Source organism: Fonsecaea nubica (assembly GCF_001646965.1).
Source record: "Fonsecaea nubica strain CBS 269.64 chromosome Unknown Scaff84, whole genome shotgun sequence".
Classification (NCBI taxonomy): Eukaryota; Fungi; Ascomycota; class Eurotiomycetes; order Chaetothyriales; family Herpotrichiellaceae; genus Fonsecaea; species Fonsecaea nubica.
The window spans coordinates 27,842-47,995 of record NW_019173757.1 but is presented as its reverse complement, the minus strand read 5'-3'; the positions used below and the strand labels follow the sequence as shown (position 1 = coordinate 47,995).

The following is a 20,154-nucleotide window of genomic DNA, read 5'->3' as shown; positions in this document are numbered from 1 at the left end:
AACCTCTCAGACCAGGCCCAAGCCACGTGCCGCAGCTTTCCCTCCCATTCACTTCTGCTACCCTTTCCTCCCACCTACCTCTCCTCCTCTCGCACTTACTTCTTGCTACCATCTTTGACTACGACCTGGGTTTCTCCTCCGCTCACGGCGCTGCAGCTTCAAGAATAGCTTTTGCCCAGCTTGGGCCAAACTATTCGAGGCTGATCCCGCAACCCCTCCACGATTCTCCGCCCGCGCCTTTTCTCGACTTCACTTCCCGAGAGCTTCTTAGCTAAGCACGCGCAGCCCGAGCACACCAAGGTGACTCGGGCTCCCTCCCTCCATCCTCTATGCCAAAGCAATGGAACGTCCATCGTCCGTGACAATGAATTCCGAGCAATCTTCGTCTCTCAAGCGACCTCGCTCCCCAACGGAGCCTCAACCCCTCCCAGCAGCAAAGGTCCCGCGGACTGCTGCGAACCACTTGCAAATCAACTACCTTGTCCGGCAACACAAGGATACTATCCCCCTCGTCACAGTCAATGACAAGCTTCCCGAGATAGCTCGCCTGCTGGGGGAATACGATGGGGTCATACAACGCCACGAGAGCATGGCAGGTAATTTGGGAGCTTGTCCTGTCGGCCCCATCCTGGTTAAGCGGTTTGAGAAAATGTTTGACGGGCCGCCCAAGATTCTCAAATCTCACGCAAAGGATGCCCATGTGACCTGGTTGGACGTGGTCGAGTTTGCCCAGAACAATCCCAAGCAATTCAACCTGGAAAGAACTCGCAATGGAGTGCGGGTCTGCCAGTTCTACACCAAGCAGTGTCGGGTTGAGATCTCGGAGGAGGATTTCGTCCTCATCGCCAGTGGCATGCCTCAGAAATTGATTCCCCCGCAGCCCATTCTGGAAGACGAAGAGAAGGAATTAGGCGTCATGGACCTCCTGGACCGCAATCTCGGTCAGGTCATTCAGCTTGCAGATCAAGGTATGTCGCCAATACCTCATAGGTCCCTACCTATCCAAGCTAACCTCGAGCAGTGTCTGGCCGAGCGCGACAACTGATCCACAAGATGAAAGGTCGGCGCACAGCCATATTGAGCAGACGCGACCAGGAAGCCGAGGCCAAAAGACATGCCACAAGAACCGAAGCTGCCCCCGGTTCGCCCATGGACACAAACGGGGTCGGCAGCGCCCGCGCAGTAAGGAGTATCGAGGTCTCTCAATCGCCTCCGGTCGGATTTACCGCGGTCAACCTGAGACAGTCTACAGCTGCTGAATCAGATCTGCGGCGTGGATCTTCCTCCAACGACCTTCTACGAAGTGCTGGCGAGGAGACGTATGGCTCGTCAAACGCGGGAAATGTCACCATCATCAATGGCAAGTCGATTAAGGATGCTTCCCCGGTCCAGCGTACCGAGATGATAAAGAATTTCTTGACACCAAGCGAACGAGAAGCTGGCTTGACCGAAGATACTGTTCGTCGTTCTTCTCTAGGAGCTGGCACTAGTCGAACACAGGCGATGAACGCGTCCTCTGCGGAGAAACCACGTTCCCGTTCAATCGAACTAGCAGCGGCAAGCATATCGTCGGTGGCCATCCCGAATACGCCGGCTTCTTTGATGCCTCATATGAAGCCAATCACGCTGGACAGGGATGACGGTGGACCATTCAAGGCAGAGATGGTGCGACGAATGGACAACATGTGGAAGGGTGACCGGGTGATTCCTCCGTGCGATCGATGTCGGAGACTACACATGGACTGTCTGAAGAACCTCACAGCGTGCATGGGATGTACTAAAAAGCATGCCAAATGCTCGTGGAAGGAGGTCAAAGAGGAAGAATTACAGCTGACGGCACCGGGGTCCGCTTCGCCCGACAGGGAAACAGCAGGAGAAGAGTTGGGCAAGGAGAGTCCACCGCCTCTCTCGGCGGGATCCGGCGTCGAGGGCGGTCGCCAGACAGACGACATGCAGAGGTCTGCGACCATTGCCCGAGCCTCGCTAGATCTGGCAGGTGAAAGGGGTTTGAATCCAAAGGACAGTGGGTCACGGGAGCTACCAGCAGAGTCGACTGCGCAGCTTGAGACGGCCCCCTCGAGCAGTTCGACGGGACGATTTGACGTCCGGCCACCGCCGCTGATCCAACAATTGCAAGATGCTGCAGCCGAACGCTCGCCCACCGCACGAAGTTCTTACCTTGCGACATTCTCGCCACGAGAGAAGGGACGAATAGACGACCATGATGATGACGACGAAGGCGATCGATTGCAGGCACTAGCAGCACAAGTCTACCGAAGCGCGTCTCAAGGCGGACATCGCTAGGAGTGCTGCAAAAGAGGTTGAATCAGCATGAACGGCGTTGATCTGGGTTCAAGGAGGTGAGTGGTGCTTGTGGAAGGGAAAAAAAATGCTCAAGCAAATTGGCAGTATTATTGGTATGAGGAGATGGCATGGATCTGTCAGGAGCATAGGTCATCATACTGTGGATTGAACAGTTTCATTCAGCATCGAGCGTTGGTTTGTATTATTGCAATAGAGCATTTGATGTTTTGGGGGGAGGCATGAGGCATTCTGACGGAATAGATTCCACAGCTGGGGGCTTGTGTACGATGGCACTGACTGGAACTGACCGGGAATGTACGAGGGGATTTTGTCATCCTTTAGTACAGAAATGGTGGATATGTAGACAGTGGTGACAGAGACACGGCGACGGGGCCAGACAGATGCCGTTAAAAGCCGCTTTTTTTCGTATGTCCAGAAGCAACTGCCCCTCAATGGTGGATGGTGGGGAAGTTTGTCCCTTTGCCGATGCATTTCGCCGTCGGATGATACAAGCTGCTCCACCATCACCTTTTCTCGCTGTTCTCTGACCACTGACCACTGGCCAACTGACCAACTGACCAATTGCCGCATAAGCAAAGATGGCTTTGTTATACCCGTACACGAGAGGTTTCCTGCAGAGGCTCGTCATTGCTCACTTTCGCCCTTTGTGGTTCCTGAAGTCGTGAGCAGTTAGTTACCAAGTCTTCGGATCCTCCCCCCTCCAGCGATTACCCCACGATACCGGGGGTGGAAAGGACAGAAGAGAGAGAGGATTATCGCTTATTTTATAACACTGGCCTGGGCTCTGCTGTGTTGGTGGTCTTGTTCAATCTTCCAGCCTTTGTCTTGTTGTTGTGACTTTTTGCTCAACAGTGACGCCTTCCTCCCTGCGCTCCATAGACAGTCTGCTCCCGACGAAAGACTTACCTCCCTAGAGACGACCGATCCAATGGATCCCTCCCAAGTCACGATCCCGCCGTTGAAGGACTTGACAATCGACAACATCACCGAGAATGTCAACCTGATCAACTCGGCCAATCCGGACCCGCGGTTCAGATACATCCTCGAACGGCTGGTGGTGCACCTGCATGACTTTGCCCGTGAGACTCGGTTGAGTACGCAGGAGTGGATGGCGGGGATCCAGTTCCTCACCAAGACAGGTCACATCTGCACCGATGTGAGGCAGGTATGTTCCTACTCAGAACCCTGGTTCTCCCTTTTCAGCTTGCAACGCCTCAAAATCTGGCCGAGAATCGTGATCATTGACTTAATCTGTTGGTGGGCATTGTAGGAATTCATCCTCCTCTCCGATATCCTGGGCCTCTCTTTGCTTGTCGACAGTATCGACCACCCCAAACCCAAAGGTTCCACAGAGGGCACCGTCCTCGGACCCTTCCACACACACGAAGCCGAAACCCTGGAGCACGGGAGTCTCATGTCGCACGACACCAACGGCGAACCCTTGCTCGCGATATGCACGGTCAAAGATGTGTCGGGGAACCCGATCGAGGGAGTCAAGATTGACATCTGGGAGACAGACTCGTCAGGACACTACGACGTGCAGCACGCCGACCGAGACGGGCCCGACGGGCGATGTATCATGATCAGTGATGCCCAGGGGGCATTCTGGTTCAATGCCATCGTGCCGGTGCCGTATCCGATCCCGCATGACGGACCTGTGGGCCAGCTGTTGAAGAAGTTGGGTCGACACCCCATGCGGCCGTCGCATATGCACTTCATGTTTGAGAAGGAAGGGTTTGATCATCTGATAACGTGAGTTTATTAATACCAACCCCTATCCCTACCACAGGTCTCGGTAGGTGAGGAGATTCATGTTGCTGACTTCACGACCTTTCTTTTCTCTAGAGCCCTGTACCTAAAAGACGACCCGTACGAGACCTCGGACGCGGTCTTTGGCGTGAAGAACTCGCTCATCGTCGAACTCGGCAAATGCGACGCCGAGACGGCCCAGAAATACGGCGTCAAGGAAGGCACGGCGCTCCTGAGACACGACTTTGTGCTGGTCACGGACAAGGAGAGCGCGGACTTGCGGGCCGAGAACTCGAGGCGCGCGCTGGAGAAACTGGGCCGGCGGGTCAAGATCGTGCAGGGTCTGCCCGTCCCGGACGTCGATTGATTTGTGGGTTGGATACAATTAACACCGCGTACATTGTAAATGATGAGTTTATCACGGCTTTTGTTTTATTTATACGTAAGGTAAGGAAAAAGGGGCTGAATGTGAAAACTAAAGCAGAATGCGGAAGAGGGGGGATGTCGAATGAAGCGAGAAGAGAAGCGAGCAAAGAAAGGAAAGAAAAGAGAGAAGAGTCGAGGCAACGTGAAATGAGATGAGGAGAGGTGAGGGTAGGAGAGAAGGTAGAGCGACCTACCTACCTGCCTACCTACCTAGCTAGCTAGGAAATGTACATCTATGCACGTATATACGTATACACGTATACACATGTGTGAATGTATGTGGACTGTGGGCGTGTATATACATACTCGGTATATATACGTGCGTAGCGAGCTAGCCACCGTAAATACGTACATACTACAAGTCCAAGACTATGTCTAGATCCAAGTCTAGATCCAACTCCGCCATGCTCGATTTGATTCGGATGTGTAGAGTAGAGGAGAGTGGAATTCCAAGGTACTGCATACTTCTCATTCAATATATCATATGATATCCGATATCCGTCTGATAATGTGTTTGGTAATATAGATAGATATGTGGTGAATACCAAGAAGGTGATAAAGTAGGTGATGGTGTGATAGAGTGTTGATCAACTTGCTTGCTCAATTGCTCAATTGCCCCGATTAAGTCACCGTCGATATCATCTCCCCGCCCATTTCCCATTTTTTACTTTCCCTTCCTTTCCTTTTTCATCTGCCCACCCAATCGAGACATCTCCAGCCACACCGGCATCGTTCCCATGTAGAATAGAAATTTCCAGTCGTCTCCCAACTTCACCAAAACAATTCCACATCCCCAAGAGCACATTCTACCGGCTCTCCGAGAACAAGGCGGCTCCTGTCGCTACACGGGGAAGATTCGTGGCAATGTCGGGGTCAAGAGATCGAAAGGATATCACTGACAACCTCCTACGAGGGAGGGACCACGGGGAAGCTGGCATCGGCGGTCTGAGGGAGCCATGAGGCCCGATCCTTGTCGTAGATCTCGGCGGCGGGTTTGCCCCATTTGTCGGTGCCCTTCAATAGACCCGTTCGGATGACGATCTTGTCATCACCTGTCGCGCGTGCCGTGTCAGCAATAGGACATGGAATAAGAAGGCATAGCTGGTAGGGCGGAGATAGTAGCTATGTCGGTCCAGTTTCACAGAGAAATTGGTCCTGGATAGCCAGACAGTTTTGGGGGAGGTGGTTCCGCAAACTTACCCATCACACGCTGGTGGTGGTACGGGGAGCATCCGCAGTTGGGACACATGTAACAATCGACCGAGTTACCTGTTTATGTGCCACGAGTAAAGGTCAGCGAATTGGTCTAGAAGGATTTCGATCTTCCATCACCCCCACTGGGGAGAACAGGCCACCAAAAGGTTGTAAGGAAAAACGTACCCGAGTCACCCTTGTAGGAATAGACCTTCAAATCGCCCTTGGTCAGGTGGAAGTTGGATTTGGGAATGATTTGGTTCAAGGTGAATTCGCCGCCGCCCATCAACTTGCAAGCGCCGCAGTGGCAGAGAATGTGCTTCTCCTCTGGGATTTCAGCGGTCCACTCGATGGCACCGCAGTGGCAGACTCCCTTATATTCAGGCATGGTGGAATGATGGTTGGAGACGAGATGTGAGCTGGAAGATTGAATTCGAGTTCTGGCGAGCGTTGAAAGAGGTGTTGGTTGCTGTTTCAGATGATGGAGGAGTAGAATCTTCGAGTTTCCGACGTCGAGGGAACCTTTATATATCTCTCAACAGCTTCCAAGCTCAGAGATGAGGTCAAGATAGGGTGCTTGTGGAATAGGTATTTGGAATGCTCTGGGCGAGGGCAGCCCGACCATTACCATTGGAGGGGTTCAGCGGCCCACAGGCAGCTACATTTGGCTATCATGCTTGTCCCGCCTATTGATCCTTTCCCCTTGGTGCCCCTGACGGTGCCGTTTCGTCATATGGCGGTCCACGTCAGAAATGGGAGGGGCTCAAGGCAGAGTGACAGATAGCAGCTGCATACGCGCAGAACTGCTGATCATCTTCCTCCCCCGCGGTCGATGGGTAGACAGGGATGGCCTGTTGTCTTTGAGCAGAGCTCCTTTCGTGGAGCCCAGCTGTTGTATCTTGGGAAGGTTCGCCGGCCAGTCCCCAGCACAACAGAGAATCGAGTCGAAGCTGTCGGACCTCAGGGTTCATTGCCAGCCCATCTTCAACTTGCCTATTACAGATGGAACACAATCGTCACAAGAACCATTCCCTCGTTCCTCGCCGTAGTCAGCAGTTCCCATGCTTCCCGGACACTTGCTTACCATGCATAAACTGTATTCTTCTGTCGGATTGTCCTCCCACCTGTCTCTTTCCAGAGGCCCATCTGAATAAGCTTCTTCCGAGCGAGCAAAACGGAGGGTGCCGTGGATTGACGCCGGGTAGTTTTCAGAAGAATGGTGGGGGTAAACCCGGGCTGTTCGCTGTGGGTGGACGTCATTCGTGACAGATTCTTTTTGCTAGGATCAGCCTAGGCCTTTGGGAGAGGCCGTCCGCGCCCTTCTAGTGGTTGAGGGGCAAAGAGGGGGAATACGGCGCAGGAACTTCGGGTGCTTCGAAGAAGGAAATGATTTGGAATGTGGAATGGGTAGCGCGGCAACGGGCCCAGTCAGGAAAGGTGCTGACGGTGTGTAAGGAGAGTAACAGAGTAGCTGGTGGTAGCTATCCGTTCCGTGACCTTTAGCTGCTCGCTTCTTGTCGTTCTCGGACCTTCTTCTTTCAGAGCGGGCAGCCGATTTTCATCCTTTGCGCTTCTTGACGGAGAGTCGGCGGTGAGTCGAAGGATAAGACGAAAATTGCTTTTGTGTCTGACAGCCGAAATATTGCCACAAACACCACCATCCATGGTCACTGTGTCTGTTTTAGCTGTCATTTGAAATCCTAGAGACCCTCCCACCCTCCACAGGAAGCTTGCGCGCGATTGTGTATCTCAAATATCAATCCTCTCCCCTTTCCCCGAAGCTGTCATTTTTTATCAAGTCGCCGACCTCTGGCTAGTTCTCGGGCTTCACGGGATGAAAAGAACTGTCACTTTGTGGAGAGGCATCAAATGATGTCGGAGAAGGGGGCGAAGTTCTGGATCGATGATTTACAGACGACATCCCACTGTGGTTTTTATACACTCTGGAAATGGTTTTGCTTCTTTGATTAGTATTCTCTCCACGAAGCAGGGTTACTGACTTGTCCAATTTTGGGAGTAGTCCCTGGCCATTCACAAGTGGCCATGCGAGCTCAACTCTGGGTCTTGGTCTGGGTCAAGGGGAGGACGAATCAAAGCTGCTGCGCGACTTTGCAGCTTTTGTTGAATGGTTTACATGTCTATTGAAGACGCCCCGTCCAGTTCTTGAGTCCAGCTTCCTAGGACAAGTCGATCGGCCCACCAGAGTTGACTATTACTGACTCGAGATGGACGTCGATCAACCTTTTGGTATCCGCAATACGCAAGAGACATCATCGCAAGTGCATATCATTCATTGCCCGCCAGGTTTCCGCCCCACGACGACTGCCATCAGGTAGACAAAACACTTCCCGCTGGCCACGGCGGCCGACATCTTCACCAGAGCCTCTTCCAGCTCCCGCGTAGCCTCGGCCGACTGTCCAGGGCGCCGGCGCAGAGTCGCAAAGACTTCGTTCATTGACATGACTACCAGGTCCGTTTCATGCTTGAGCAAGTGAGGGAGGACTGGGGAGACCCTCCTGTCCACGTCGACCAGACCATTGTCCGCAAACACCTTGTCGAGATCGCCGTAATGCTCCGCCGAGTTGAATCCACCCACGTATTTTTCAATCGTCTGGAAATAGTCGGGCATGCCTGGTAAGGGAGTTAGGGGCGATTGCTCATCCAAAACCCCCATCGCGGTCGAGCAGCATTCGTGCCATTGAAGGTATCCTCCGGGCTCTGGATGACGACGGTTTGTTCGTGGTTAGTTTTTGTTCAACAGGGGGAAAGGGGAGAAGGTGAACCAGGTCTCGCGACTCACTCAGCATCCTGATCAGCTTTTCCACCACCTTTGCCTTTTCTCGACCGTGCAATATCGTCGAAACCGCCCGGATGTAGACGACGTCGAATCTCTCACGGTACTGTTCGGGAACAGGGTCGAAGAAGTTCCACACCCCGAAATCAGTGTTTGCTGGACGGTTCCAGGGGTGAGGATATTGGCCGGCCGATATATCGAGAGCGACGACCGTGCTCTTGGGATGGTCGTGGGCTAGAGTGAGTGCCACAATCCTGTTTTTTCCCATATTCTCTTGTCAATCACCCCATGTTTTTTTTGGGGCGTCTACTTGAGGAGGACATACGCATTACCCGCTGCAACGTCCACAATTTCCGGTGTCTTTATTTCCGACAGCCTCTTTTCGACTGCGGGATGCAGCAAGAATCCCGCTTTGGCAGTCCACACAAAGTGCTGCGACGTGAGTCTTGATATTCGTCAGGGACAACGACTAGTCCATCGATGGCGAGCAACATACCGCGCAGAGGACAGAAAAGTTCGAGAGAAAAAGTACTCGTCACCTTGGTCGGTGTCGGTGTCGTTGGCCATGTCGACGATACTTCTGATGAATCAAGGGGCTTGCTAGGCAATACCACCGCACTGGAAGAAAGCTACAGGTTCACTGATCATATTGCCTCCATCATCCAAGCGGTTAGCTACAATATATTATATAGCCTTTAATGTCTCTTACGCGCCGCATTCATGGTGCACTGGTGCCGGTCCTTTTCTTCAATGTTTCTCTTTTTGCTCTTTTCCTTGGACGATTGAATCCACAATCATCCATCCATCCACCTATCATCTATTTATTGAGCCGCCAGCCCGAATATGGTGTGTGTGATTGTGTGAGTGAGTGAATGGTGTGTCCAAAAGATGCCCTCCTTCAGCCAGCGAGCGAGCTGACCCTTGCCCTGAACCAGAGCCAAATCCAGATACAGTCCAGGCCAGACAGGCCGAACAGGCCAGATAGACACCTTGCCTTACCATGACCAATCCCACAACATCACTGGCGAGACATTCAAAGAAAACGGGGATGTCAATTCTGGGAGAAAGGAGTGACTAATTATTTAAATATGGGATGGGCTACTCTACTCGTAAGTACATAAGTCCGGCGAGTAGAGTAATTGTGTACAGTATATTCTCTCCCAGCGGGCGTCGTCCTCGGTGTTCACCCGCCGCCACGACTCCCCCCCTAGGAACATCCCTCAGCCCTCATCTGGTAAAAGGTCTGTAAACACTGAATCTCTGTAAACTACTGTACGAGTAAAATTCTGGTTCTATAATGATGGGGAACTCGACATTATGACTTGTGACAATGTGACACTGTGACGACTGGCTGTCTCCCCAGCGCCACTACTCGCTGAGTGCCTCCAGAGCTGATGTAAGAACGTAAGAGTGATATTGGACGAGAGCGCCGGAGGACAAATGTAGAAAAAGGTCCTTCTATCCAAGAGACTAAAAAAAAACTGTTTTTTTTTTGGGTCTCTCTACATGTGATGGGCCTCGTCTCTCTCTCCCCTCTCTTCTATGTATATAAATAATTGAGATTCCAGGAATACATTCCGATGTACATGGCACGACGAACACCACGCAAAACTTGCCTGACCTCCTTGCTACACATTCGAGATATGGCCAAATGAACCAGACAAGAAAAGTTTCAGGGTCTTGCAGACATTGAAATTGTGTATGTAGCCTTTTTTGCTCTAAAGCCTATGCGTGTATTGTGCTATCTAGGTTCTCTGCCGTCTGTCACGAAAAGATCAAATCTAATCCCACCAGGGACCGGGCTATCGTCGGGAACCTTCGACCAAGGAGCCTGAACACCATCATTTGGCGTCATCACTAGGATATCTGCCTTTGGTTTGTCGTAAACATCGTGAGCCATGATCCTCGACTCTCTATTTCCATCCATCAACTGATACCCATACCCTAACCAGGAACTGCGTTCGAAAAAAAAGAAGTATGAACTATTCCAATGTGCTCGTCTCTCGTCGAGTACGCCCCGCCTCTTTGTACCCAGGTGCTGGACGGTAGGTTCTGCTATCGACATGACGTGACTCGTCCCATTGTATTCATGCTCCATGCTCTTAGCCCTAGGCGTTTGAAAGCGAGACAGTTCCATTTAGAATGGTCATATCATCTGGTCGCGAGATCGACTTGTCGGGATCTTGTCCCGCCTTCGACCGTATCAAGTGGCGCAAAAGAGAGGTGAGGGTTCAAGGTTTTCGACCGATTACAATGATTCTAAAAGCCATTGTCAGCAAACAGCCAGAGCAGTCGAGGAGGTTGGAACGCAATGACTTACAGTGTGAAATACATGTGTTGTTGGCGTGAGTTGATCTCTTGGAATGCTTTGACGCATGCGTCGTTGACCTCTTGCAGTGTCCACTGTACCCCTTTGTCAGTCACCGATAGACACATCAGCGTTGAGCTCTCTTGTCCTTACCCCAAAGTATCTGATGCAAATTTGGAGGAGCCAACCCTGAAGACCCGTCTTGTAGAACCGCTCAAAGAACCTCCCGATGTCTTTGAATTTCGGATCAGAAGCCCAAGGACCCAAGGGAAGCTTGACCCTCTGCTCCTGGACGTCGACGAAACCAGCTTCCTCGATTGCAGTCTTCATCTTGGACGAGGCACGGAAATCTCTCCCAGAGGCAGCCGTCATTTCGTCGGCGAAACTGCATAGCTTCATGATCTGACTGTCTGGGAGTGCAGACTCGTCGTCGACATGGGCGATGATCTCCACTTCGATTTGTTCGATCCATCCACCAGAGTTCATTTTCCTAAACCAGGTCAGAATAGGTTCGATGACGGGAAGATACTTGACTAATCTGGTCTTGTGGACATATGGGAGAAGTAGACTCACTCGAAACATTGAGCGTATAATGCATCCCAGTCTCTTACTCCCACAAACAAGTTTCTGATATGAACCAGGTCGAACTTCATCGAAGGGTCATCTAGGACCCATTCGTCGGTGGCATCCTGAAGAATAAAGGAACAGTTGGGCTGGAGCGAGCGCTCGTGCTGAATAGTGTCGATGCCCACGACCTGGACATGCGGGTACCTTTCAGCAACCCCTTCAGCCCACAGGCCCTTCCCCGTACCCACGTCCACGACACATTGTAGATTGGCTTCGTCGATAGGAGAAATAAAGTATCTGTTGTCGAAGAGAACTAGAACCATTGCGTGCAGGACCTGTTCGTTCTCTTCCGAGACTTCGTCGTAGGGAAACGGGTGGCCGTCTTTGTAGTCGTGATAGCGACGACCATTTTCGACCCGGAAATTGTAGACTGATGAAGCGACTGAGTATGCGGAACTGGCCTCCTCGTCCTCCAGGTACTCGAATTCACCATAGTCCTCGTCAACAGGGATGCTGCTCGCTATATTTAGGTCCTCCATTGTTTGTCCAAACCTAAAAGTCGCCCTTAAAACATGGTCATCCGGGCCTCGACCAATTCAAAGTCAACCGTCAGCCTCACGAAAGATAGAAGTCAACAAGGAGGAAAGGGAGGAGACGTGGTTAAATGTGAGATCCTCGAGGAGAGAGTGATGGGAAAGGGTATCAGGCAAATTCCGAGAGTGTGGCACGAAGAGATAGTTGGGCATATTCGCAAAGACAAGTTCGAAAGGCACTACTAGGTTAGCCCAACAGAACTCTCGTGAAAGGAATCCCAAAGGGAAAGATTTCGGTTGCACGGGGTGGAGACCGAATGGATCACTAAGTGAGGCAGAAGGCATTGCGCATGGATTAGGGTCATAACTTTCGAGTAAGTCGAGCATTTAGCGGTTGGGTTTATCATATGAGAGGGAGAGGCAGAGGGTGAATGGATCTGTTTAAATTTCAAACCGTCCACTTGGCTGTTGCCGGAAATGGGGAACCGCGAACCGAGAATAAAATCTGGATGACGACCGGTTGAAGTGGAGACTGGGATGAGAGCGGAAAAAGTGTGCATGCGAATAGTGTGTCGTCCCAAGAAAGGGACGAAGGGGAACCAGCCGGGCGGTATTTTGACCCAAGGCTTGGGGGGTTTTAGAGGGGTGGGTAGAGACCATAGGGAGGAGTTGAAGGAGTGAGGGGAGGTGGGTAGGGCAATGGGGACCAAGAAGAAGCTGAATGGATGGAATCCGAAAGGCAACAAGAGTCAGATAGTGCATATAAGCGAAGAGATTGAATGGATGATTCGATAGCGGGTCATCGTACAGTAGCTGGTGGTAGGTGAAGGGTTGCGTTTGAGTTACAACGAGAATGAGAATGGAGAACTAACTAGGCATGGTGGGGACTCCAGCTGAGACGAACGAGGAGATCGGGACGAAGAAGTCAAAGTTGAAAGTTGAAAGTTGAAAGTGAAAATTGAAATGTGAAAAGTGAAAAAGAGAAAAGTGAAAGATGTGAGATGAATGTGAATGATGCACCATGACTCGATATTGTGAAACTATCAACAACGCATGCAGTACCTCGTAAGTGAGGAAAGAACTACCCAAGAAAAATCCTGCACCACGTCATCTGTCGAATCAGAAAACCGAGCCGCACTGCCGGTGCTGGGCGTGGAGTCCCAAGCCTGCCACCTGACTGGCTGTGGAAGGTGCAGGCGGTGGGCAATCACTACTGCCAACTCGTTCTTGGTAGGGCAAGTGGGATAGAATATCCAAAGGAAGGCACAGGGGGTTAGAAAATGTTTCCATCGGCCACGGGGCTTTCACTAGCCCTTGTCATGCTGTGTCACTGGGTTCCCAGCAGCTTGGATCCAGCCCCCTACGAGTAAGACGACCTGACCTAATAGAGGCTAATGACCTAACAACCACACCTACTGATGCTAACTGGTGCTACCGGCGATCGGCCATCCCCGGGAACTACCTAGGCCCGAGTTATTGGGTGCTCCCGTTGCCCGTTGTGTTGCCTGTGAACTGTGCCCTGTCAATGCTGGAACAAGGACTCCTACGGTGTCGCTACCGACCTCCCTCTGTCCCTCTCCTGCAGCTTGATCCCTAGCTGCCTCCATTGATTGACTGTGCATATCTAGGTACAGACAATCCCCCATTTCAAGGGGCCTGTGGTGCTCTTGGTGCTTTTACCTTTCCAAGCTCTGTCACTGACCGAGATTTGCACATGATTTCTACTCGCTAATGAGACTCATCCTGTACACGCACCCCGAACATCCATCGCCGGATCCCTCTGTACCACCCAACCCCCGTACCGAGAATTGTCGCACCCCTATGATTCGCCTTGCCAGACAGCCACAAATCGACCCAACAGTTTGGTCGCAGCCTAACGGGTTGACGGACGGCCCATGGACCCGGCCACCCGACACAACTGTCTTCTCACTTCGCTTCTTACACTACTCGCACTACTCCCTTGCTCCTACAGCCGCCGTCGTCACCATCCATTCTTAGTCTGTACTCCATACTCGTACAGCTATGCACCCTCATGCTTTGAGATCAACGCCTTGCTTCTCCTTCGAAACTCGATGGGTCGGTCTTCGGTTCGACAAAAAGAAATCACCTCTCATCTCACCCCTGGATCCTTGTAACCCTACACCATCCTCGCCCGTCAAGATCACAGTAACAAGCGAGAGCTGAGTGACAGTCGAGAACAAAGAAAAAGAGGCCAATGAATCGTCCAAGTGACACGTTTTCTAGTCGGAATTCTGCCGTACGGCGACCCCTGCACGGCGTCCTTTGCACCTCGCCAGGCGAACCAAGGTGCGGATCCTCATACTCGCAGCACCCGAACCTGCAACAAAAGACAACGCATTCTCACACGAACCACATATCTTTTCGAGAAACTTTTCAGAAACGAGCGGCGTGCAGAAAGAGTTGGACATGGAACCATGTCTCTGCACATCAATCCGAAATGAAGGATCACCAGGTCAATCTCCAGACCGACCAAAGTGAAACCAGTCTTCCCAATCGTACTTACACACCGCGGTATACATCACCTGAACGGGATCGAGAACCAGCAAGTCAAGGTGATTTACGTGCAGCTCCCAAAGCTACCATCATCTCCAAACTCTGTTGTTTGCCTTCCACCCAGCGGCGAAAGCTCCAAAGCATTGCCTAGGATTTCAATTGCGACTGTCCCAGCCTCCCGTCTGGGACCCCTTGTCTCCAGCTGTCCCCGTTAGCCCACACCAGGTGCATTGCCTCTGCAGATTCCGCCATAAAACCGACCCTCTGATCCTTTAGCACTCTGCAAACAGAAACCTTAGCACTAGCTTCTGGGTCGGTGACCTATCACTATGTGACACATATTAGCTTACTGGAAATCACAGGTATCCACCAGCTCTGAGATGTCAATCATCATCTATCCGCTCAGCGGGACGAGTCGTGCTCGTGACGAGATGACCAAGAGTTCTAATCCGAATTTTGTGAGCCCCTTTGTGCAAGCCCGAGCTGGGGTGGTATTGCATCAAACACGATTCCGAGCCAACCCGGGAGAAGCTCTCACAGAGAGCCAATTCACCCGCCAGGCCCTCTGTTTTCTTTTTTCCCCCTGTAGGAGAAATGCCATGCATCTCGATTCCACTCCAAGCATGAGACTTGGTTTCCAAACCGGACAGTTTGAGACTTGCATGCCCCGGCCTCAAGCCTCGTTCTTGTCGGCATTCGACTTCTTTGTTCTCTTCCAAAGGCAGACAGTGCTCACCGCAGAAAAGGTGAATAGAATGCTGGAATACCAAAAAGGTCAGGTGCGGAGAAATTTTAGAGGGAATAATAGGGGAAACTCACCAGAGTGCAATGCTCAAGCCCCAAATGGACTTCATTTCCAAACATGTGGCCTTGGAAGTGCCAATCCACTGGGAATAATTGACTTTACCACCCTTATTGAGACTGTTACCGAGTGCCGAAGTAAAGTCGTATGCGCTCGACGTGGCATTGGATATCTCATCCAGAATCACACAGTTAAGGTATGAAAGTGGCTTGCCAACGACAACAGAAACAACAATCAAGGCAATGAGAAAAAGAGCGTCGATGCCAGTGCTGATCAGGAAAGGAAGGATGTTGTCGAAGTAGAGAATGACGGTGATGGCACAATACAACACAGCGATACACACCTAAAGCGCTTGGTTAGGACAATACTGCTGACTGTGGACAGACCTGACACCTACAATGCTCAGGATAGCGACGAGGACCGAAGGCGGTGTTGCTCCAGCGTTGACCATCTCCGAAATGAAATTGGCTGTGATTCCAATGACGGCGATCATGGATGCCATCTGAAGAGCCCGAGTGACTTTGAATGTCGCACCGAGGACGCCGTGGTCAGGACCCATGTTGAGATATAACGACAGAAAAGGTGGAATCTGATTCAAGGAAGGGAATGTGGCCGTGAAACGACGCAGCTAGAGATCGTGGTGGATGGCGTCGAGCCAATAAGTGTACAAACAAAGAAGGAGAGTATGTTGCGTCTGCGTCTGAAGACTGAAAGATAATCTAAGGAATGCTTCTTGGATTGGAAACAGATGCGTTGGTTCAGAGGAAGTGTGTTGCAGCTGGTTTAGAGAATGAAGAATTGGACCAGCGAAATGGAGGGCGACCATGGCTTAAGTATTCGAGATGGTGATCAATATCGATGGATGAATACCGAAACATTGTGGACGTGTTGCATGCTGAGAGATGAGGCCAGCTGATGTCTCTGATGTCTCTGGCCAGTCTCAAACCAAGGGAATGGATCCCATAACGGATGGTGGTTGTCTGCTCCGGACCACGACAAGGCTGTTTCGGCCAGGGTGCCAAGAGTCTATTTCGGGCCATTGTGCCTGCCATACGCCATCTACGCACATGCTCCTGGGCGGCTATTTCCCTTCTCTTCTACACCAAGCTGCGTTGCCGCCAACCTTCAGTCTCAGCGCTGCGATTTGTTGAGGGTGCGTCTGGTCAAACTAGGACGTGCCTTGGACATTGGTTGGCGTTTCAACAACAGAGGAGATTCTCGACGTCGGCAAGAGGTGTACTTGGTACCGAGTACCCAATAACAAGTCACCCGGTGTCTCGTCAAGATCTTGACAAGCTTGACAAGGTCCTCGGTACGTGGCACTGAGCTGACTCCAACCTTGGAAGGCAGCAAGGCAATCGGAGGCTGCCACTCGCCTTGCCCGCCGTGCCTGCGCAAGACACTGATCATCGGCGGCTTCCAGGCTCGCAGGCTCCAGCCCCCGGACACCAAAAGCCGCCAATTGGTGGCTCTCGCCTGGATGGCCAATTGATGAGCTGCCCGCCAACTGGTTCCCGGTTAGTGCTTGGTTGGTGCTTAGAGCTTCGATGTTTCCCGCCCATTGGCTCCACCAAATGGTCCGTCCATCCAATACATCTACAGTTACTCGGTACCTATGACTGCGAAAATTTCCTTATCGTTATCAGGATCTGTCTGGGAAACTGTCAAGCTGGGGCACAGTGTCATTGATGCGTGGCTTGAGGAGCGCATAATTTTCCACCTTATCACAGCTGCAAAAAGCTCAAGTGTCAATCAAAGTACTAATAAAGCTCTTTCAATCTGCCTGTTCCACACCGCTTGTCAGTTCTTATATTACCCAAGATACCCTCGTCAACACCTCGATCTCATCTTGACTTTTTGTGAGACTTCGCTCCGCACGTCACCTCGTCATCGGATCTCGTCCTCTCACCGCAGCACCCTTTGTCACTGGCCACTCCGCATTTTTTTGGGCTGCACGACATTTCCCCGTCCCCACTCCCAAGCCGGCCACAATTCATTCTGCTCGGCTGCGGCGAGTGACTCCGCCATGTCGCTCACGCGAGTTGCGTCGGTCGATGGCTTTGAGCGTGAGAGAAGAGGCTCTCACGTCTCTTCGCATCGCAGAATGAGTTTCAATCCCGTCAGCGAATGGATTCCGCCCACGGACCGAAAACCCAGTCTGGTCTCGGTTGCTCTGCAGTTCGAAGAAGTTTCCAAGCGAAAGCGCATAGGTATGTTAACGACCCATGTAAGGGACGCACAAGATCCCCGCTGACAGGCCTGTGCTACCGCAGTCCAGGTTGTTGTTGCCATAATATATTGCCTGTTCGCGGCCGGAATAGTTTTCGGCTACGCGGCCATCAAGCCTGTCTTGATCGATGAAGGCGTCTTCAAAGACCTGTGTACGCCAGAAGAGGTGGACCAACATATTTCGCCATGTTACAAGCAGGAGATTCGGTTGAACTTAATGTTCACTGTGGCAGCTGTCTCGACCAATGTCGCAGCCCTCCCTATCGGAACCATCCTTGACAAGTACGGACCCAAGGCCTGCGGAATTATAGGCAGCATCTTTCTCACGACCGGTGCCTTGCTCTTTTCCTTCGCCTCCCAGGTCGACGGCGACCTCTTTACTCCAGGCTACTTCTTCCTCGCCCTTGGCGGTCCTTTCGTCTTTATCTCTTCCTTTCAACTCTCAAACACCTTTCCACAAAACTCGGGGCTTATACTGGCGCTCCTAACAGGTGCCTTCGACTCCTCATCAGCCCTCTTCCTCATCTTCCGCCTCATTTACGAAGCCACCGGCGGCAAACTGAACACTCACCGCCTCTTCCTCCTCTATCTCATCGTGCCCATCTTCATCTTCATCGTCCAGGTCTTTATAATGCCAAAGGACTCGTACAAAACTGTGAGTGAAGTGGTCAAGGACGCTGAAGAGCAAGTCAACGCTCCCACCCCACCCGAAGCATCCGAAGATGAACGTCGCTCTCTGCAAGAACGAAGAGAAAGTACTATCCAGGAGATATCCTTACTCCTGGACAAGTCGACCAACACAAAACGCCAGAAGAGAGAAGAGCACAAGAACGCGAGGTCCGGTGTGTGGGGAGCTATGCATGGCTATTCCGCCCTTCAACAGATCAAATCGCCATGGTTCTGGCTCATCACGTTCTTTACTGTCGTGCAGATGACGCGGATCAATTACTTTGTGGCCACGATTCGGCCGCAAGAACGTTACCTTCTAGGTTCTCCCGAGAGAGCGAAATTGGTGAATGACTTTTTCGACGTGGCACTTCCTCTAGGAGGTGTTTTGAGCATCCCGTTTATTGGCCTGTTGTTGGACAACACATCCACACCTTTCGCCTTGGGATTTCTGGTGGTCGTAGCCACCATTATTGGTGTACTGGGCTGCCTCCCTTATATGTGGGCGGCCATCGCCAACGTCTGCCTCTTCGTCGTGTACCGGCCCTTTTATTATACCACTGTCTCGGACTACTCTGCAAAAGTATTCGGGTTTCAGACCTTTGGCAAGGTTTACGGTCTCATAATCTGTCTCGCAGGGCTCTTCAACTTCTTGCAGAGTCCTTTGGATGCAGTCACGCATATGGTGTTCAACAATAACCCGATCCCTGTCAACGTGATCCTTATGAGCATTGCGGTGATTGTGGGCTCCGCGCTGGTGACGTTCACATCGATCAAGGCGAGGACGATGAAGAGAGACTTCTTGGAGGATGAGGCTGAAGGGGCCACAGAGTCCCTGATGCCCAGTGCCATGACGAACGGGAGCGGCTATGGGACATGAGAGAAAAGTGAGATTGATGGGTGGAGTTGTCAGCACCCGCAATACCAAACCAAAGAGCATTGTCACTCTCAAGACTGGAGATATCCCAGCTTCTTGCGGCGGATTATCCCCTCGAACTGCGCATGTTGTTTTGTTTTCTGTTTCCTCTTTTTTTCGACACCAGTGCAACACGAAAAGCAGCCCATCCGGCCGGATCCAGTTTGGGAGGGAAAATGTCGAGTTTTACTTTGCAACGGCGACAAAATATGTCCTGGTGTATAGGCAGGCACTCTTGAGTTCAAGAGAAGAGGGGAGAAATGTTCTCGCTCGCCTGTTGGACGATGATGCATTAACTGATCCCGGAAGTGATCGGAGCAAAATGGGAATGGGCTTCGTCGCTTTTATGACCAGGTCAGGCCAGATCATCTCAGATCGATTGACATTTACGGGGTTCGTGGATCGTACCAGTACTTGCTGTCCAGTACGGACCCAATGTCTATAAGAGAGAGGGAATTTTTGATGCGAGTTACGGAGTGAGGATATCCGGGTATTGATACGTATATATGAACCAAGATACATATATGTAATACCACGACCGCCCGAGATACTCGCGTACGTACATACTAGGCATGTACAGTATGCCTACCTGCACTCGGTACGAGCATGTCAAAACGTCGTAACGTTTCGAAGTAATTGGCTGGGAGGATAATTGACGAGCGATATCTACGAGAATCGGCGGAGCGAGTTGTAACGGCGAGATTGTAGATACATGGGACGAGATGAGACGGGCTTGTACATGTGATTTGAGTGTATGGCGGATCTGGCATCTGTATATTATGACATATCATTCACGAACTTCACTAAAGAATGCATGGCTGCTCGTTTGTCTCTCTTGGAAGCTGTAAACAAGGACTGTAGTTTTCTTTTCGACGGAAGGGATGGAACGTTCGGGTGGATTTGTTCCCCAAGTGCGGCGCATGTAAGTTCGCCTCTGAGTATCTTTTTTGAAGCGGAGTATAATTGACGGACTGGCTACCGGTGTAGTCCTCTGCGCGAGCACGCGACTGTGTAGATGGATCCTCCAACCTTGGTCGCGGCTCAACTAGCCACCACGAGAAAGTGCGATATTAATCGTCCTTGTCCCGACAGTCAAATCACATCAATCCGAATCCGCCTCATCACAGATCC

At 51.5% G+C, this 20,154-nt stretch overlaps 7 protein-coding genes across 7 annotated transcripts; 3 read left to right on the top strand and 4 right to left on the bottom strand.

Moving 5' to 3' along the window:
- Window positions 1-364: 364 nt before the first annotated feature.
- Window positions 365-2,304, top strand: AYO20_09290 (hypothetical protein; the record flags this gene model as incomplete). Its single annotated transcript, XM_022647561.1, has 2 exons — window positions 365-968; window positions 1,022-2,304. The coding sequence occupies 2 exons, from the start codon at window positions 365-367 to the stop codon at window positions 2,302-2,304; spliced, it is 1,887 nt and encodes a 628-aa protein (XP_022496450.1).
- A 599-nt stretch (window positions 2,305-2,903) lies between these two features.
- On the top strand, window positions 2,904-4,441 carry AYO20_09289 (hypothetical protein; the record flags this gene model as incomplete). The annotated part of the gene is made up of 4 exons (XM_022647560.1): window positions 2,904-2,986; window positions 3,178-3,490; window positions 3,596-4,077; window positions 4,171-4,441. The coding sequence occupies 4 exons, from the start codon at window positions 2,904-2,906 to the stop codon at window positions 4,439-4,441; spliced, it is 1,149 nt and encodes a 382-aa protein (XP_022496449.1).
- Window positions 4,442-5,406: 965 nt separating this feature from the next.
- AYO20_09288 (hypothetical protein) lies at window positions 5,407-6,082 on the bottom strand (the record flags this gene model as incomplete). Its single annotated transcript, XM_022647559.1, has 2 exons — window positions 5,407-5,552; window positions 5,881-6,082. The coding sequence occupies 2 exons, from the start codon at window positions 6,080-6,082 to the stop codon at window positions 5,407-5,409; spliced, it is 348 nt and encodes a 115-aa protein (XP_022496448.1).
- A 1,902-nt stretch (window positions 6,083-7,984) lies between these two features.
- On the bottom strand, window positions 7,985-9,055 carry AYO20_09287 (hypothetical protein; the record flags this gene model as incomplete). Its single annotated transcript, XM_022647558.1, has 4 exons — window positions 7,985-8,412; window positions 8,495-8,742; window positions 8,814-8,933; window positions 8,985-9,055. 4 exons carry the CDS (start codon window positions 9,053-9,055, stop codon window positions 7,985-7,987), a joined length of 867 nt encoding a protein of 288 aa, XP_022496447.1.
- Window positions 9,056-10,719: 1,664 nt separating this feature from the next.
- On the bottom strand, window positions 10,720-11,902 carry AYO20_09286 (hypothetical protein; the record flags this gene model as incomplete). Its single annotated transcript, XM_022647557.1, has 4 exons — window positions 10,720-10,747; window positions 10,809-10,891; window positions 10,950-11,286; window positions 11,370-11,902. The coding sequence occupies 4 exons, from the start codon at window positions 11,900-11,902 to the stop codon at window positions 10,720-10,722; spliced, it is 981 nt and encodes a 326-aa protein (XP_022496446.1).
- A 3,181-nt stretch (window positions 11,903-15,083) lies between these two features.
- Window positions 15,084-15,771, bottom strand: AYO20_09285 (hypothetical protein; the record flags this gene model as incomplete). The annotated part of the gene is made up of 3 exons (XM_022647556.1): window positions 15,084-15,168; window positions 15,230-15,555; window positions 15,610-15,771. 3 exons carry the CDS (start codon window positions 15,769-15,771, stop codon window positions 15,084-15,086), a joined length of 573 nt encoding a protein of 190 aa, XP_022496445.1.
- Window positions 15,772-17,238: 1,467 nt separating this feature from the next.
- Window positions 17,239-18,987, top strand: AYO20_09284 (hypothetical protein; the record flags this gene model as incomplete). Its single annotated transcript, XM_022647555.1, has 2 exons — window positions 17,239-17,422; window positions 17,486-18,987. The coding sequence occupies 2 exons, from the start codon at window positions 17,239-17,241 to the stop codon at window positions 18,985-18,987; spliced, it is 1,686 nt and encodes a 561-aa protein (XP_022496444.1).
- Between the last annotated feature and the right edge of the window lie 1,167 nt (window positions 18,988-20,154).